This window comes from Rhea americana, unplaced genomic scaffold (genome assembly GCF_003343005.1).
Source record: "Rhea americana isolate MKP2758 unplaced genomic scaffold, rheAme1 scaffold_193, whole genome shotgun sequence".
NCBI lineage: Eukaryota > Metazoa > Chordata > Aves > Rheiformes > Rheidae > Rhea > Rhea americana.
The window spans coordinates 1,275,535-1,290,350 of record NW_028186072.1 but is presented as its reverse complement, the minus strand read 5'-3'; the positions used below and the strand labels follow the sequence as shown (position 1 = coordinate 1,290,350).

The window sequence follows — 14,816 nt, the reverse complement described above, 5'->3', positions numbered from 1 at the left end:
ACATTTCTACACAAACTTGGATAAACACTGAATCACAGGAACATGTTCACAGCAATACGGTATCTGGGAGAAGTTGATTCACTTTTCTTTGCATTTATACAGAAATAATTTCACTTAAATTAAACAAAAATGGAGAGAACAAATTACATTTCTCTTTACTCAAAGATTAGCATTTCTGTCCAGATTTTTGTATTACACCTTATTCTTCAACATTTCTGTTTTAAGTTATGGAATCTAAGTTTTACAGAAGGAAGTCTTATTAAAAAAAAAAAGCTATTTTCACTTAATTAGTCAACCCAAAAGCAAAATAATTGTTCTTCAAAACTATTTTTAGCCTTARGACTAAGGTTTATCTGTCAGATACTATCAATAGCACCAACAGAAKACAAACTCCATTAAATTTAAATTATTCTGACCCTCCCCTCAAATCTAGTGATAAAAAGTTAAATAGAGACTATTTGCAGTAGTCTCCAATATATCATTTTCAGTAATAGTCCAGCAAGGGACAGAGTGAGGAGGAGACACAGAATTACTACACAAAACTTCCCCCTTTGCTAAGATGTAAAGGATGCATTTTCTAAATTTGTTGGACAATTCAGCATTTCAATTCAGTTTGCCAAAAATCACTCCTGTTTAACAACTGATTGTCATTTCTAAACGCAGTCTAATAGAGYAATATTAGAAACTAAATACCTTCATAATGCATTTGCTCTAAGCCACAGTATACTAAAACATATAAACAGCTTCGGAACTGTTGACTATACTTAAAATGTGCTTAGTCCGTATTTCTACCTGTTTTATGCTGCAAATAGACCAAATCCATTTACTTCCTTCTGAATTTTCTTCATTCTTTCAAACAAGCAAATGGCTAGAACACATGTAAAAGTGCTGTGGATGTAATAAACTATTCTTTAGTAAATAATGAACAACAAAGTTTGCCTTTCCAAAGCCAGGAAGTTTAGGTTCTCATTTCCCTCAGGTTGATGCACACAATAGTCATGATAATTTTAACAGACAGCTGTAACTCAGCTGTTCTCTCTGTGATTCAATGAGTTGAACACAAAGGCAATTTTTTGCTGGTGAAGCTCTTACCTCTTCTTCTTGGTGATAATGAGGACATCATTGAAGAGGAAGAAGTACAGCTGCTGCTTGGAAGTTCTTTTAGAGAAAAGTCCAGTGTCTTCTACATAAGACGTTAATTCACCYCTTTTCACTAACCATCGTGAGGAGGAAACCAACGGAAATGGCTATAAAGGAAGAAAATAACACTTCAACCCTCCAAAGCTAGGGTATTTTTTTAATCAGAGTAGTAAAGATTTGGAAAAATTCTTGAGTAAACCCAGAAATCTTGAGTATAAGCACAGAACACTGATAACCAGATTTAAAGTATCTTTATCATTCATACAATAGACAAATAACAGCCCATGAAAATTTGAAAAAAATCACTCTTCATACCCATRACCTAACTGCTCATCTGAGCTAAAAAATGAACAGACAATTTATGGAGACAGATTACAAGGCTAGATCGGTCCTAACGTACAATCCATCCTGTACAATTCCACAGYAGGACCTTTTGTTTCACTGGGCAACAAATCTTTCCTCTTCTAGAGAGAGATTTTCCTCTTTAAAACAGAGTGAGACTGGTGATGCAGCGAACAGATCATGTCTGAAGCTGTACCACGACAYGTGATGCCAGAAGAACAAAGGTCCATTGCAGTGCTGGCAGCTCTCCCAGTTACCAGGATTCTTCAATCACTGACCTTGGTGACTGCTGCCAGCACGGACCCCAGCGGAGCTGTCATGCAGGGAGCCTTCTGCAGTGCCACACTGCAGGCAATTCTGTGCTGCTGTCACTASACAGCAAAGGTACTGTACAGAAAGACTGATCTCCTACACAGCTCTAGGCCCTGAACTTTATGATGCCCTAAATAGTGAAAACACTATTGGTACTTTTTTCCTCTACGCATTTTGGTTATTGCACACATGCTGGATGGAGCATCTGCGGATGCCTGGTACCTTCTTCCTCTGCTTCCAAAAAGGATTTGACTTCTTGGCTAACTTCTGCAAGTGAAGCGTGAGCTCAGCACAACTTGTAACTTGCAGGTTCTCAAACAGAAGGTACATGGTATCACTGGAAAAGAAGAGGCATCCACTCTGCCCACAGCTTGTGCCTAAGACCTGCACTGCAGTCAACGGGCACTTAACTGTTAACTTTTATGGGGCACATACAATTTTTTTCTTCACTCGGAGCGCAATAATCAAATTTTTGTTTCTACTTTACATGCAACTTTTTGCTTATCAAATTTCTGTACTTACTTTGTTTTTGTTCAAACTCATCTGTCTCTTGACACCTTTCAAATGCTTTTAAAATATTTCTTCACTTGGCTTATCAGCAGGCTTAATCATTCTTCTCATACCCTTTAATCACTTTAGCAGCTCTTTACTAAACTGACTTCAGTTTGTCAATACTTGACCATTAATATTATGCCAATATTATACAGTACAATATTATGCCAATATTATACAGTACCTCACTGGTGGAATGAAAAAATATTAACTCCCTACCTTTAGATGCAGCCACCCCCTTGTCTCTGAGCTTTGAGGTCTGATTTTATGGTGACACTGAAATAGCAACTACCAGTACTATTATTCACAAGATGCTTTCCTGCCACCATGCAGTACCACAGCATGAAGGCAAAAGGCCAGACCAAACTCCTGGCACCCTCTTCTTCCCGCTGTCAGTCGGGAGGTAACACACGAGTGACAGATGTGGGTTCCTCTAAAATTACAGAGCTGTAGGAGCCCTTCAGAACTATTACACATCATGACAATTCAGAGAAGCCTTAAACTTTTCTTTCCTGCTCCAGATTGATTTGTATCTCCACTATATCCAGAACAGACCTAACGAATGTTCACCTTCACTTGGTTGCTGAATGAAGATACCTACTGGTATCATTATACTGTATACCTCATTAGTGATCTTTCAAAATCTGCRTTATTTCGAAGTGCCTACTTATAAATACCAGCATATTTCATTATCTGACATAATTCCTACTATTTTTGCTTTCATACTACCAAGTCAATATTATTCTATTGAATCTTGACCAGGCTCCCTTCAGACATTTCTGCCCCATTATTCAAGCTCACATACTCTTTTCCAGTTTATACAAACTTTGTTGAATATTTCTAGATTTGTATTATCCATTCATTTATTAAACTTCTTTTTCTACTATGTTCTCCTGTTAGAAATGTAGAATTTAGTTTCAAATCTGTATTTCCTAAAACTAATTTTTCCAAGCTTCTCTTAGTGAATCAGAGTAAAATCAAACCAGTTAAAAACCACAGTAATTTCAAGTCAAGTTTATTACTTTGATCACCATTCTCACTTATCTSAGATCAGCGGTTAATGTAGAGTTCCACCTGTACAATTTACTTTTTCCTAAGAACGTATCGTATCATTTTCTGTATGTGCAGTCATTTTATTAAAAATGCATTAACCCCACAGGTTATGAAAGGCCAATTTAGGTTGGTACTCAGACACAAAACTGTTAAAAAAGCTCCCTAGTGAACTCTTTGGCAGAACTCCTAAGTTCCATCATGAAAATCAAAGTATGTAATTTCCACAGTTTTATGTAACATTTGGCTTTTAAAATATTTGGCTTACTTTGAACCACAACTCAGCTGGTTCAGCCAGTACCTTAAAATGACGTGAAAATGAAGGGTTTTTTAATCAAATAGCTTATTGCCACATATGAGTATGAAATAATCAGAACATAATTCTGATGTGCCATCATGGTTTTTGTGCCTTTATGAACTTGAAAGACTTTGGGCTAGATGGTTCTCAAACAGAGAAATCATGAAGGAGTTTGGTTCTTGAACACAAAAGCATATTTGCAGAAAAAACACTTTTCCGGTGCTACAGATGAAAAATTTAAGAATAAAAATCCCTTTAACCTTAATTAAAAGAAGTCCTATAGACAAAGTATGTGCAGAAGTGACAGGATTTCTGGGTAGTTTCTCTTGTACTTCCTTGTAAGGCTACAGAATTACAACTAACAAAAATCTCAAAACGTTATATGAGGTTGAGGAGGCAGAGAAATGGTTCACTTGATTTAGAATGCTTATAAAACAGAATTACAGCACTATGATGACTGTTTTACAGTCAAAATGTAATTACAAAATTTCTATCTGTGCATGAACTAAAAATGCCTGTAATCTGTATTCCAAATGAGTTCATCACACTTTCCTAATTGACTATATTCTAGAAGCAGCAAGTTTTTTTCTTTAATATAAATTTTCCTTAATTGCCAAGAGTGCAACATGTATATCACCTCCTTCCTACACAAAAAAGCTGTCTGCACTTGAAATGTATTGAAATGTGGCCAAAGCAGTCTTTCATACTTCAGCTGGCAAGCTCTCAAACCACAGAAAATGTCTAAACCATTAAGAATTTATATCTAATAAGATACACAAAGTAGAAAAACTTGCATAAAAATATGGAGAAACAGAGTTGCTATTATTGCCATAGAACTAGTGAGAGCTCCTAGTAGCAGTATGTACAGAAGAAGAAATACACAGTGCATCTTACTTTGCAGAATTAGAATCAATAGCCTCTTTCCACAGGAAAGACAAGAGACTTCAGCCATTTAAGAAAYTTAATTCCTTTAAAAACTCCTAGGTTTGAAAACTACAAATGAATCCAAACAGATCATCCCAAGACTTCAGACTATTCAAAACTGTTTTAAACTATCCAAAGACTTGAGACATTATCCATAGCACTTAGCAAATGCAGTGATGAAACTTGTTAAGAGATAGTCCATTCATTCTTGTCATAAGTAAGTATTATTATTATTATTCTCAGTTTTTACTCCAGGTATGTAAATAAAAACAATTTGGCAAACGGACAAGTGTCTCTAAAGAGAGTATTTCCTCAAGGCAAAACAGACCAAGATCCTTTAAGAACTGTGTTTTTGAAACTATAAACCATTATGTACTGCAAATATGATACCAAAAAAAAAAATTCTCACAGAACACTACTCACTATGTAATGGTATAACTCCTTATTTACAGAAATATGCTAGGGTGCTAACTCTCAAGTCAGAATTTTTATTGTTTTTATTGCAGCTGACATAACTAAAAAAACAGACCTTTTCAAGGCAAAATTAACATGGGCACAAAAAAATAACTAATTCAATATATATTGAAAAACCCTTCTGCCAATGCATTATCTTTGTTATTAAAAAAAAAACCAAAACTTTTATCCTGCCATAATAGGCAATTTTGCTGCAAAAATTAGTGTGTGATATAAACATGTTACACTGTTTACTAGATCAAAAAAATACAAATACTAATACATGCTAAAAGAAACATAACATCTTCTCCTCAACTGCAGTTGTAAGTCTAAGCACAACTTGAGAATTACCTGCAGCTTAGCACGCTGCAGGCAGCTTCATGTTTACTGAAAATCTATCTGAATCTGTTTACATACTACCAGATAACAATCTGCAGTGAGAAACAGAACTGCTTCACAATGCAAATACCTGACTCTTCAGAAGCTTCACACAGGAATCGAGGCATCTATTCTCTTTCAACCTGCATCACCAGTAAAGCAATTTGTACAGGCACTGCACATGAAAGTCCAGGTCCAGGAAGTTTTAAATCTCTTGAATATTCATTAAGCATAAGGGCATATGGAATGTGAAAGCACCTGGCTCATTAAGTTTTCTGGTTAAGAACGATTATTGAATAGTTTGAAGAAATAACAATAGGTTTTTTTAAAAAAAGCAACAACTGATATGGAAAGTGGACATATTAGACACGGAGACCTAACAAGCAGGTGGTAACGGAGACAACTCCGAAGACCAGACCTCAGCTCAGCCTCACCAGCAGCCCAACTGGCGGATGGGGACAGCAGCAGCTGCACCATCCGCCCACGGCAGAGACACCGCTGGGGTCTCAGRGCGACCAGCTGGGCTCCAAGGGCCAGGCACGAGGAATCCCTGGCGTCCACTGGATTTGGCAGCTTTCTTAACATTCAGAACATTAAGCATTAACTACATCTTGTTAAAAAAAACTGCAACTTCTCTCCCTCAAATACTTCTTTAATCCATTCAACAAGTTCTAACTCTGCAAGAGACTCCAATATATAGTCAATGCACCACATATGCTGTTCAATGTTATGACATCTATTTGCAGTGGAGAACTGTAATGAGTCTAGTACAAATCAGAAATGATGCTGTATCTTCTGCTTTTGGTTTCTTTATGCAAGGGAAAAAGAGAGAGAGAGAGAGAGAGAGACAAASAAGTATTTTAAAGTTTAACAAGCCCAGAGGACAGGAATGATGAGAAGGATGGAAACAGAGGCAGAGCAACATGTGAGTCTATGTATATACTGTGACAGTATCATCATGCACAGTGTTACGAATTAGGTAAGACAGCACAAAATCATAGCATGCTGATACTGCTAGGTACTGCAACTCTAACAAGGCCAGCACTTCAGCCACAAAGGCAAACCTGGAGTCTGAATATACTGTATTTGTACCTAGTTCTTCAGTTAAAAAAATGCTAATTTATTCTTAAAAATATATATATTCTTACTCTCTCTTCCCCTGCAAGGCCCCAACCTGAGGCTTTATCTCCTTGGTTTTCAGTTCCTCTTTGAATTTCCCAAGCTTCAACCACCCCCAGAACACAAACCTGTCTTCCTTGCCAATATTACAGCCTCTGCAAATCCATCTAATTTACTTTGTTTATTCTGGCAATGAAGCTATCAAAACTTAAGATGCAGCCAAAGCTAAATAATRCACAGTCAAGAGACACCATCATACCTTGATTTTAAATTCCAGCTGGGAGTTAATGGTGTACATCATTTCTGTCCTTTCCATTTTCCGAGCACCTTCATTGCACAAACGCACCAACTAGAGATGAGATATTTAACACATTTAATGTATTCAGGACTTAGGACAAACAGCATTCTAGAAAATACTTCACTGCAGCTAACTTTCAGAAGGAAACTTTAAAGCATACTACAGTTTAAATAAAGTCTAAACAGGGGGAGGGAGAGGAGGGCAGCGGGAAAGGTATGAGAATGCATTCCCATTAACCTCATGCAAGGATCTCCCAAGAGTCAATGGGCCTTTTCTTATTTTTTGTTTTCTTACTTCCTAGGGAGTTGAAAGGAGGAAAGAAATCTGAGCAGCAACTGGTTTAGTGGGGACAGCAAGCTGAGACTAGAAGCAAACTAACGGCACCATCCAGGAAGCCTTTCCAAAGCTAATACAGCACCAAAGTCTGGGAGGACAAATTGCTTTCCAGTTTTTCACTGCGGGGAAATTACCTCTAATTCTGGTACAACAGTTGCTAAAGAAAGAGTAAACAGGTTGTTACAATTTTAGTAAGTTTATATAAAGAGTTGTTTTGTGGTATTAAAACCATGACTTCACTGTAATAGTTAAACAGTTTTGAGACAACAGAAATAATAGAACTACACAGAAACTTCTGGAGGAAAGGAAAAATCTAAAAATCTTAGTTCTACAGGAGATTTTTTTTTTTAAACAAGCCTGTGATAAAATCATCCTTATCAAGGGAGGTTTCCACAACATTTAGACATAAAAGTATAAACAACATCAGTCAGGGAGTTTGTCCTCCCTCATCTCTTTCTCAGATCGAACATTTTACACACCATATACTGTTCCCACAGCAAAATCCAATTGTGCTGGCAACAGTACACTGTTAACTGAGTTTAGGATTTTTTTGTAGTAACAGAAAGAGGATGATTTAGACATAAAACTGATCCCCAGTGGCCTTTATTAAATAAAGCAATTTGGTATTTTTATCCTTCACTGCTCTTCCACTTTATTTAGTCAAGAAAAACATCAAATTTTCCCTTAAAGCTGAAAGGAATGCTCAAGGCCCAAGGCAATGTTTAGTCTCAACTTGCAGAGTTTTTTAAATAAAGAATGCCTAACTCATCACATCTAATAACAACCTGTGACACATCATAGTTTCTGAAATTCTGAGATCTTCAAGGCAAAATGATAACTAGTCTTCAGATTTTCTTTTCAAATCACAATGTTCTGTTTTAAAGAGTTTTCCATTTCCAGATTTTTTTTTAAGATAGATGGAATTTTTTTTACCAATTAAAAAAAACCTAGTAATCTGATTGCTCAGTTTCAAATGAAAYGAAACAGAGTTTATTATAAAATTAAGTGTTGTTGACATTTACAAACTACACACGGTGAATGGACCTATGCTCTTCTTCCATCTTTAACTTTTGCCAAAAACCCTCATGATTCCAGGGTAAGAGAACACCCTTGAACAACTTAACAGAAGCAGAAATGGTCTACTTAAAATATGCCAAAAGCAGAAAGAATTCTTAAGTTTTCTTAGGCAATTCATACTTCCTTTCTGTACTACAGGGTGGGTTTTTTGGGATTTTTATATATACAGCCTATCACATGGCTCTCTGTTTGAATGACTGGCAGCAAACAGAATAAAGCTGTCCAGTAACACTGTGAAATAGGTGAGCAAAATAAGCAATAAACATGAAAATCTATTATCAAGGGACTAAAGGAAAAAAAAACCAAAAACAAACAAACAAAAAAAAGTAGCTATTTCTCACAATGGATTTTTGAAATGACCAAAGCATGCAGTGCAATTTAGGAAGAAAATCCCTCAGAAGAGAAACAATTCCACAGTGAGATTAAATTTTTAGGAACATACCTTACTCACTTCTTTCAGAGCTTGCTTGCAGTTCTCGTATTTTGGCGAATCTTTGGGAGTTTTCTGACAAATAGTCTGAAACAAAAGTTCTGTTGCTTCAGAGGTACAAATGGTAACAAATACAGAGTTTTAAAGTACATATGCACTGAAATCAAAGAGGTGAAGTCCCAGTTATGGACTAGGTTAATGAGAAAGCATTAGGTCACTTCCCCTTAGTGTTTTCATGACACTAACATCTTCCCTGAGGTCTTTTTGGAGGAATGTTGCATCTTCCACTTCTGGGCCAATCTCCCCCAGGGCAACACAGTGGAATAGGAAGGCCATACCCTTCCAGGAACAGGAAAGTTTCTCCTTTCTATCTTTACACAAATCACAATGGAAACCCATTGTAGTTGTGCATAATTAGGTTCTTCCTGTTTCAAACACGATGTTAAGGTTTTCCCGGAAGTTGAAGTTTTACACATGGAGTAAGAAATCTGTACCAGACTACTTTGTCTGATCTCTCTATGGAAGATATGTACTTCCAAAGCATTAAAAAAAAAGTCTCTTAGGACTTCTCCACATGAACTATGGAAATATATATACGGAACAATATTATTTAAGATTATTAAAACAAAAAGCATATGGGAAGGAAGACAGCTACAACATCCAAACAAGAGAAATGCTGGAAAGTAATGAGAAGTCTGATCAGCGACTTACACATGACAATTTTATTTATTGACAGACTTTATTTCTATGAGTTGGAGATAAAGATGACAGCCTATCAAAACCAGTCATTTTGAATCAATGACAGACAGGCTAAATTACTTTTTTGATTGAGAAACAAAAACATCGTAAGGTATTTTACCTAAAATTAGTTCTTGGATTAATTATGAACAAAGTAACTATCCAATCATCAAAGGAGCAAATTAGTTAGTGTAGAATTCATGAACATACAGGGGAAAGTTATTTGTCTTGTTTCTGGATTTTGCCATTGCTGCAATTTGAGCTTGGATTTTGATACACATTACTGCTGGCAGTCCAACCCACAAATTTGATTCTAGCATCTTCACTGAGGTACTACAAATCTTGGTGTGAACCTTTCTCACCAATTTTCACCTGCACTTCTTCACACTTCCTAAGGCGCCATTAGCCTGCATGGGAGTGGTGCATCTCACAATGTAACACCCTGGTGGGTAACCAAGTATGTAAATACTGTTGCACTCTACTAAAAGCTCCTATACGCTGAGAACAGAGTTCTTTGTTCAGGGTTATACTCTAACTCTTTAGGACAGTCTTAATGACACTATTCCTGGAAATAAGAATTTAATGCAAAATGGCCCTTTTCCAAACTATATGATGGTAAGTTTTTGATTTTAAACTGTAGGGTTTAATTTTAATCCTAATACTGTGTGCAATGTCTGTACTAGCTTCTTCCTGGATTTCAGCATCATTTTCACTCTCTACTGTAAAATTTTTAGATTCTAACTTATAAATATTTGATTTTTGACTGCATGTGCGAACAAATGTTATCATACTTTGTTGTCAACATACCAGTATCTGCAGCCCTGTAAATGATACAAGACAGATAATACGAAGAGATTAAAACAAAACAGCAATCAAGGAGAAAAAGACGCCTATATTAAAATAACATACATGTACACATAAAAGAAAAAAGAAAGAAAATAAGCCTGTTCTCACATCCATCAATAATGGAAGACGAGTAACCCTCTGCATTGGAAGTATGAGGAAAGAGATCATTGGCAAATTCCTGCAATCTTCATGGGACTCAATCCGTGACAATGCTTCTTTAAATGCTGGATTTGTAGCTCTGGTGAGAAAAAGAGAGGAGGGATTAAACAGAATGCTTTAACAAGAATTACAAGCATTAACAAGCATAACAAGAATTATGAATGTTGCTTTTTTAAATGAATTATCATTTTATTCCTTAGAGAAAGCACAGTTTGAGGGGTCTGTATRACTTAAGCCTTCAGCTTTATTTATTTAGACACAGAAGATCATTAACATTTAGAATTCTTATAGCCCCCCATGCATGCAAGAATGCAAACATGCAAATACGCAATATATAAAAAGCATGGCTTTGACAAATTAAAGTTATACTTAATAYTGGAAACAGAATTGAACATATGACTACAAATAGGACCGGACTATGCAGCCAGGCTTATTTTAACTTCTAATTATTCAAATGAACTTGTGCATTAAGAAAAACTAGCATGTAACTACATGCTTAGTTGGAAGCTACAGGTTTTGCACCAAAATACCCCAACCTTTGACTCCTATTACAAAGAGGATGATTTTACAATTGTATTTTAAGATTATTTCTTACAGTAATTTCTGTAGTGTTCGCTGCTGATAGACTTCATTAGTGCAATATTTTACATATGGATCAAACGTTGAAGAAGCATGCTTCCCAACTATATCACTAATATCATCAATAAAGATGTTGTTCTGATGTCTTGCTTCAAGTTCTTTAAAGAATCTGCAAAAACAAAAAGAAATTATTCTTTTCACCCCAAAAGACAACAGTCCCTCTCCAGCAACATCTTACACTTCACCTGACACAACCAATGRTTTTAATTACCTAAGGAAAATTTGAATCGTTTGTATAAGGGTGAGATCATCCCTCCTTTGGACAAAGCAATACATGAAATCTTTACATGATACATGCCAAAGGGCAGCAGTGCAACCTGGCAGAGCTCAGTATGACCAGTGCTCACAAAGTTACTTCCCATATTCTAGCAGTCAAAACTGAAATAGTACTGCTGATGTGGTTAGACTGGAATTTCCAGAAACAGGGTTGAAAAAGAAATGAAAGAGCTTCGAACAGAATATTAAAACTACATCATTTCCTCCTGTAATAAAGGAGATGCAATACCAGAGATGTTCAAGGAAACAAAAAAACCTCGCAGCAGGTTAAGTGTGAACTATTAAAACTCAGAACAGAGAAATACATTGCAGACCAAGCCGGACAAGGTAATCACAAGCTGTATAGTTCAACTTACCAATAAAAATCAAACACAGATTGCAAACAATTAAAATAGGAACAAATCCTAAAATCTCTAGCTAAATATGCCTGTTCTGAAAACTTCCCCACCGGTCTTCCTCTCTTCCCTATGTGAGCTCCTTTGGCCTCTGAGAGCTTTCCATTCTTTCTCGTGCTTCTGATTTCACCAGGAAACAAAACGCTTCATTTCAACAATTTTCATATACGCTACAGGTGTTTAACAGGAGTCACCAGAAATCAAGATTTTGTTTCAGGCACACCTCAAATGAGCTGATTAACAAAGAAACCGACAACATTCCCGTTCTCACACCACCAGTTGCACAGTCACAAGTATCTTATGGGTATAGGTGTGTGTACACACATTATATATCTACATGTATTTCTATCTATCTCTCTATATAATGTTTTTAAAGAAGTCCWGTCTGTCACTTATTAACAGCAGATTTAATTGACTGATGTTTATCATTATTGTCATTTAATGGAAAACAGGACACCATCTAAAAATAGGGACAACGTTGCTTACTACAGTTTACAGTTTTCTGCTCTACTTTCCACCTTAAGAGATGCAGTAATATTTTTTAATAGCCTTGCCAGTTCTGGAAAGCACAGTCCTCCAGAATTCTTCTATACTCCATCTCCTTTCAAAGCATGAGATACTGGAACATGTTACTGGTTTGGCTTGTATTATGTTACATAATCACTTATTTAAATACAGAGAACTAACTGGCAAAGAATGCTAAGCTGCAGTGAGATCTCTACAATAAATGCACCATTACTTAAATCTAACAGTTGGCTTGAAACTTCATTGCAGTCCTCTAGACTTTAACAAAGAAGGAAAAAAAAAATCTCAAAGTCGCACAGTCCACCATTTCTCACGGACCACAACACCCAGATTTCAGCTGCCGGCCACCATAACCTGCAGACAACAACTGGAATCCATTTCCACTCTACTCAGACATGTTTACAACTGAAAGAATTTCTTAGCACACTGCCAATTTACTCTGCTCAGGAAATTAGGAAACACAACATTTCTTCTTGCTATATGTTATGGCACGCTGACCAGGTGTTCGACCACGTCAGGCTAGAACTTACACTTTTAAAATTCATCTGGTGCTTCATCAATGACAGTACCCTCAAACAGCACAATCCTGTTAGGGAACAGTGAGAATTCTTGGAAAACATTAGATTAACAACAGAAAAGAGACAGAGAACGTCCCATGCCATGTCCTGTGTGTCCCCCCTCTCCACGTACTATGAGAACTGTTAGCTCTGAAAAATCATCCAAGTTTGAATTGAGGGTTATCTTTCTGTGCATCCAATCTACTAATTAGTACTTATGTATCCGTAAACCAGACCTAACATAAAAACCTTGTACTTAACATTTTAGGACAGATTCTGTCATAAAGATCAGACTTTGATAATCACAGTCAATTTAGCCAACTACAAATTGGTTGTAGTGTGTGACTGGTCTCTTGCTTAATACCAGAAGGAGCTATATAAGTTTGCTTCTTTTAAATCCATAACTTTTCTGTTCAAAGCTAGATCCAATTAAGGGAAAGTCAAGGAGCATCACAAGAGAGTCTGATTGGCTTTATCTTGCCCCTGCGTTGTTTAGAAGAAATGTCCTGTTTGTATATGGTGAAACTCTTCCTCTCCTGAAGGCTATACATACTAATTTAGAAATGCAAATGTAGTTCATTTTCTGTTTCTTTTAGCACAAGATCCAGAAACTCTAGAAATCTCATCAATACAGAGTATGTCCTGTCTTTTTGACAGGTGATTCCTCCTTGAAGTTTCCATGGTTCTTGTAAAGGGTATTCTCACATCCTTAAGAAGTCATTGATAATCTGGTAACCATAACCAGGAACAATGTTCTAACATTTGGTCAGACATTTTTCTTAAGCTATTTTTTCCTACTACTTTTAATCTCTGGCTGATACCCACAACTTTCTTTAAAACTCTCTATAAATTTAGATGTATAAACRCAAATGTGCAGCAGTGTACACACAATGCTATAAATAATTTCATATAATTCACCCTTGTTACACTGAAACTATGTCTCATTTACAAATGCAAAACTCACCAACTTTAACAGTTCTTCTACCTAAACAGATGCCCTGACAAAAATAAATTCCCTGATATTAATCATTTTGGTCAATCCTCCCTCTCAATATTAATTCTTCTTCTCCCCTAAATAAATACATCAATAGGTAAGACTTACAGGATACTTAGAAACGAAGATTCATTTAAATGAACACTATATTCCAAAACTATATTGCATTGGGTTAGAAAATTCTAATTAAGTAGCTAAAAGAGGTTATAAATAGGCAGGCCAAAAAAAAAAAAAGAATTTGAGGAATGATTACCTTGAGGAATCAAATCTATCATTCAGGATCAAGCAGCACACAAACTCAAACTCAAAGGACAGCAGATGAAAGGAATACACAGAAAGGTCAGGACTACTGCAGAAAATCTGAATTGATTATTTGCATCCGAGCTCACCGTAGACACAGAGTTTGCCAATACTGACACATAGAGAGCTGTATATAATGAATGCACAGTGAGAGCTATTACTGTGAACAAAGCGCAGAAAATGGGCAGAGGAGAAGGAGCTGGTTTCCATAACAACCCTGCTCTTACTTATCCTCTCTCATACCGACGTACCCACATCCTAATTTTGTGCTGAAAGCATCATGATAAGAAACTGAAGGCCAAATAAAATAATTTGCCTATGCCCAGTAAATCATGGTCACAACAATACTACTTAAGATAGTAAAATAAACACCTCTCTTATCTTAAAACAGAGACGTTTTCTAAATTAAAAACAGTATCCGTGACTTACTGACATTATCTCTATTCCTTCCCCAAAGATTTCTGTACTGGAATTCAAAAACATACCTTACATTTAAACAAAAAGAACTGAAACTTGAAGGCTAATTATAAGAGGTCTGAGTGTTTACCTYTGAATGCTTTCTATTTCGGACCTTAAAAACAATAAAAGATTCTCTCTTCCCTCTACAGGTACCACACATTCACGGAGGTGTTACAGCAACTGGGAAGAAGGCAGAAGCTGGGAGTCCTTCAACAAAAT

The 14,816-nt window shown here is 36.3% G+C and overlaps 1 protein-coding gene across 1 annotated transcript in view; it reads right to left on the bottom strand.

Moving 5' to 3' along the window:
• The window catches only part of ARHGEF26 (Rho guanine nucleotide exchange factor 26), an 89,450-nt gene that overhangs the window by 19,060 nt on the left and 55,574 nt on the right, over window positions 1-14,816 (bottom strand). The window contains exons 8-12 of the mRNA XM_085302873.1: window positions 11,048-11,200; window positions 10,402-10,531; window positions 8,722-8,796; window positions 6,828-6,917; window positions 1,093-1,247 (exon numbers count right to left, since the gene is read on the bottom strand). Of these exons, the coding sequence (XP_085158999.1) occupies window positions 1,093-1,247; window positions 6,828-6,917; window positions 8,722-8,796; window positions 10,402-10,531; window positions 11,048-11,200 (603 nt within the window). The remainder of the gene's footprint in view (window positions 1-1,092; window positions 1,248-6,827; window positions 6,918-8,721; window positions 8,797-10,401; window positions 10,532-11,047; window positions 11,201-14,816) is intronic.